This window comes from Gavialis gangeticus, unplaced genomic scaffold (genome assembly GCF_001723915.1).
Source record: "Gavialis gangeticus isolate Ggan-Ray unplaced genomic scaffold, GavGan_comp1, whole genome shotgun sequence".
NCBI classification, from domain to species: Eukaryota; Metazoa; Chordata; order Crocodylia; family Gavialidae; genus Gavialis; species Gavialis gangeticus.
In genome coordinates, this window is record NW_017729034.1 from 70748181 (window position 1) to 70753053 (window position 4873).

General features: G+C 41.6%; 1 protein-coding gene across 1 annotated transcript in view; it reads right to left on the reverse strand.

The window, feature by feature from the left end:
- IGF2R (insulin like growth factor 2 receptor) overlaps window positions 1-4873 on the reverse strand; it is a 130108-nt gene that overhangs the window by 3629 nt on the left and 121606 nt on the right. Inside the window, exons 44-47 of the mRNA XM_019526780.1 lie at window positions 4585-4769; window positions 4088-4274; window positions 1006-1170; window positions 164-233 (exon numbers count right to left, since the gene is read on the reverse strand). Of these exons, the coding sequence (XP_019382325.1) occupies window positions 164-233; window positions 1006-1170; window positions 4088-4274; window positions 4585-4769 (607 nt within the window). The remainder of the gene's footprint in view (window positions 1-163; window positions 234-1005; window positions 1171-4087; window positions 4275-4584; window positions 4770-4873) is intronic.

Genomic DNA, 4873 nt, shown 5'->3' on the forward strand with positions numbered 1-4873 from the left:
GAGTTCCTCCTGCTTGTTCCCCATGCTACGGGCATTAGTGTAGAGGCATTTCAGGCCTCCTGGAGATGTGGATACTGACCCCCTAGTCCCACTAGGTGTTCCTAGTTTATGGAGACATTTAACAGAACAGAACCTTAGTTGGCACTATAGTTAGTATGATTACCTTTGTATATTTATAGGAAACACTTGACGTCCTTCTGCAGCAGTTGGTTATCTTGTGCATCACAGTTTCTCTAAAATAGAGAATGGAAAGTTAGCAGGAAATGATAATACCTTTATTTACTCTTTTGGACCAGATACTGCTGATCCCCAGCCTGAAACCTTGACTTTCATTCTTTTTTGCCATTGTGGGTCCCCCTCCCCTGCCAAAATGCAAGTACTTTGGGATAAAAAAAAATTCTGACTCAAGACTATTTTAACTGGAAATATAATAGTTTTGTCAAACTTCCCCTTATCATGACTATACATACCACCATAAATTCAAGAGCACTTGAGTGCTATTCTGCTTTCTTACATCAGTAACAGTATTTACCATGAGAGAGCAAGTTACTTTGGTTTGGCACTGCTGTAGTCACGTAAGTCATAATGGCACTACATTTTGAATCTTTTGCTTATCTACGGAGTCAAATTGAACCATGAGAAAACTTACACATTTGAACATACAAGCTTCAAGTCACTTGAGGAAGTGTGTTTTTTGTTTTTGTTCTTTAACCCTTAAATCCTGTCTCAGTTATTTTTCTTAGTAACTGTAGGAGTCCTGTTAAGCCAAAAGGAAGAGACTGGCCAGTCCATTCTTCCCTGTGGTCTTACACAGCAACAAGGAAAAGAAAACATTTAAAGCAGAAAACAGCAATCAAAGTTACAAAAGTGGTAGCTGGAATAAGAGTTGTGGCACCTGCGATTCTCATCTTTAAAAATTGTCTTTCAAATTCATGGTATCCCTTTTACTAAAGTAACCATAAATACAAGGGAAAAGAAAGTCCCTTCAAAAAGAGAGCCTCTTACCTCCTTTCTTTTTTGTAAAACAAGAGAATCAACAGGCACACAATGAGAACCACCAGGAGGACACTAAGCACAGCACCAACTGCTTGACTTCTCCCTGAAAGGCCTTTATGAATTTGTGCTTCCTGGTCAGTCTGACCCTCATTGCTTTCTGGAACCTGAGACATTCTGTAACAACACAGGAAACTGGGTTAAGATAAAAAGACCCTTCTGCCTGACCGGATGCAACAGAAAGGGAAGACCAATTAGAAGTACTGAGTCAAAGCCAGTCCTTGAGAGATGTAAAGCTAGCTCTAGTCAGAATCTGCTCTCAAAACTGCTGCAAGGAATACAAGGGTTCCAAAAGCTTTGTTCAAAGCACCATTTAATGGGCGTGACAGTGGTGGGGACAACATAATAAAATTCGTCTGCAACAAAGCCTTTGCTTTAAATAGACTGACACAATGGGCCCTATATTCAAGGCTGCAATAAGGAGAATCCAACACTTACTTAATTCAAGCCGTGAATCCAACTGACTTGGGTAAAAGATATCAGGCAAGATCGCTTATGCAGTGCTTTGAGAGATGTTCAGTTATCTGTAGCCATATTCCATGACTTACTAACCCCATTACAAAGAGGCACAGGACTGCAGCTAAGATTTGTCAGTTAATTACTACTGAAGAGCAGTAACACCTACAGTTGCACTCAGCTGGTTCCGTACAGGACAGCCACCATTAAGCACCAGCCCAAAGTGACAAGTACTCCACAGTAGGGGTGTGCAAAAATGGGCCATATTCGATTCAGATTGGCCCAAATCAGGGACAATAATTCGATTAGTTGATTCGAATCACTGTCCCAATTCGATTCAGCTGAACGCAGATCTGAAGATTTGATGCCGATTTGGACAATCAGTGATTCAGACATAGACACAGCTTTAAATGTTTTTTCTACATACCTCAAGGTACCAGGCTGAACTCATGAACGCTGCAATGCTGGGGAGGATGGAGTGTCCCACAGGGGTGGCGGGGGGCCGCCCCCATGTGCTCGGTGGCAAACCTGGAAGTGGACCAGGAGCACTTCCGGTCCACTTCTGGGTTCACTGCCAAGTGTGCTGGGGGCCCCCCTGCACCCCCTGGCTCAGCAATCAGCTGTGGGGGGACCCCAGGTGCCCCCCAGACACAGGAGGGACCAGCCCCCCCTCCCTCCCCCACCCCAAACGAGCTCCTTGGCAGACCTGGAAGTGGACCAAAGTGCTTCTGCTCCACTTCCTGGACCCCCCCATGCTCTTGTTCGATGCTCCATGCGCCCCAGCATCACAACATTCACGAGCTGCCTGGTACCTTGAGGCATGTAGAAAAAACATTTAAAGGTCTGTCTATGTCCAAATTGCTGAATCTTTCCAAATCTCTCCGATTCGATTCAGTGAAATTAAAAAGTCCTTCGATTCAATTCAGATTAGGAGATTTGGCCACTGAATCGGGCTGAATCGACTCAGCAACCAAAGCTTCGCACAGCCCTATCCCACAGCCTCACTTAAATGTGAGAATTTCTGCTTTAGTAGATTTCTGTTTCCCAGCAATCTGGCCCTTAGAGAAAGGAAGCCTAAAAAAGGAAAAGACCCTGCGAGTCACTCATGTTCTTAAAATGAGTAACCAGGCACAGAATGGGCAAACTGCGGTTGTAGGTGTGTATTACACTTGAAACCCTGTCAAAAAGGGGATCATTTCAAAAAGGGCAGTGAGCTACCAACTTGCGTAAACAAACAAAAAAAACCACACACTTCAGCTTTAATACTGCTTCGTCCACAGTTAAAAGTTGAAATGGTGTCAAAGTTGGAGTTGAAGTGGTTTTACTGCATTTGAATTGTTCTCTGATTTTTTTTGTATGAACAAACAAAGTGTACCAGCTGCTGCCTGTTGGAAAAAGTTCCAAAATGTACCTGTCAACACCATGAAATCCTGTAAGGTATCATTACATGTTTAAATAGTTGCATTGCTAAGACAAGTCACATTTATGTATTCCAGAAAAGCAGCTGAACTTAGTGCCAACAGATCTAGCTGCACAGTCCACCAAACATTCAGGCTCTATGTGAGCTGTTAAAATTTGGTGTACTGAGGCAGCTGATAAAAAAATTGAGCCTATATGCTAGCAAGTTGTAGCAACTAACACAATTATTTGCCTTTCAGCTACTTTTAATGTAGTACTAACTGCAACTTTTGTAAAGTTGACCCCTTTTACTTTTATCCAGCATTGCATAAGGGAAGAACATTTTCTGTATTTTCATAATAGGAAAGCATGAACCAGAAAGTGAATGTGATCAAATACAGTTTTCATATAGGAGAAAAAAAATTTAATGGCAGGAGAAAGCCATATTTCCTCACTCCCTGGCTACCAGCAGAATGGTAATATCAATAACATTAATACCAATTAATAATATGCCTGCAGCTCCCAGAGACAGGAAACCCATCTTCTCACTACCTTAGGATCCACCCACATATATGCATCTACTGCCTTATGGTAGGTTACAAGCTCTTTGAAGCAGGAATCATCTGTATACAATATTTCACGTAACTGAGCTTTCATGATTGGAAACTGTAGGCACCACTGCAATACCCAGAGCATTCTTCACTCTGGTATGCTGAGAAAAGGTGAGCAGATAGAAATGTTCGACATCTAAAGCAAGAAAGAAGCCTAATAAAGTTACTTCCAAATAAAAATCAAAAGTTGAGCACTTAAAGACAACTGTTTTAAGTAGCACAGCGATAATTATTTGCTGGATCGAAACAAAAAAGCAGCTTTATTTTGGGGGAGAAAAAGTGTTTTAATTCTAGTGTCTTTTAAGGTTCAGTGACAATAAAGTGAAAAACAACCTAAACCTGAAATTTTAGTACGACTGAATCCAGCCACCAGGTAGCTGAGCTATATGCCTCCAAGCACTTAGCATTAGCCCCCTCATGCCCCCCACCTCTACCTGTGAGTTGCTGCTTCCACTTGGACCTTTTCCTTTGGCCATACCCAATATAGATTCTGCTAAAACACAAAATCTAACAAGCAAATGCCCACTAAAACCACATGCCACTTCAGGAGAAAGGAAAAGATCACTCACGCTAATGGACAGACGGCCGATGTGTACCATGTAAATAAGTACTGACAATCTGATGTCTCATGGAGGAATTCAGGGATGCCTTCCTTTGCCTGCAGATCACAGTGGAAGAAGATTGTTGAAGAGACAAACTTGGATCTATCTTTACCGCACTGCGAGTCAGATGAAAACACAATATCCAAGTCATTATCTGAAGAGAAAGAAAATGGAATATATTATAGAGAACAGTGAGAACAAATGGAAACAAGTGGGAAAAGATTAAGGGAAATACCTTGTTTTACAAAGTCCCAACAATCTTCCCCTCTCCTCCCCAGCCCAACACCAGAAAATCAAAGCCATTTTTCCTTATTTTTTGATGCTCCTGCACCTGGATTTGCAAGTTTCAGCCCTCCCTCTTACATGAATATTGGACAATTGTCATGAAACACAAATCATCTTTTTCATAAAGTTATTCACAAGAGGATTCAAGTGTGAAGTAATGCTAGCCAGCAAGGGCTTACCTTGAATATAGTATTTGGCTTTATTGGACGAGCCAACTCTTCTTTGGTAAGGGCTATTAGTTTTAACTTGGCATATGTTTGCTCCAGAGCACTGTGGGTGCACAGAGTCAGTTATAGAAGAAAGCTGAATTTCATACACGTATGTGTCACCATTTGTCCGTATATCCCCAGAAGCTGTATATAATCTGAAAGGAAAAGCAATGTAGCCACAAAGCTCACAGCTTATTTTACAATTTATCGTGAAAGCTTAAGATTTCAAATGTCAGCAGTAACCCAATTTTAGTGGGTT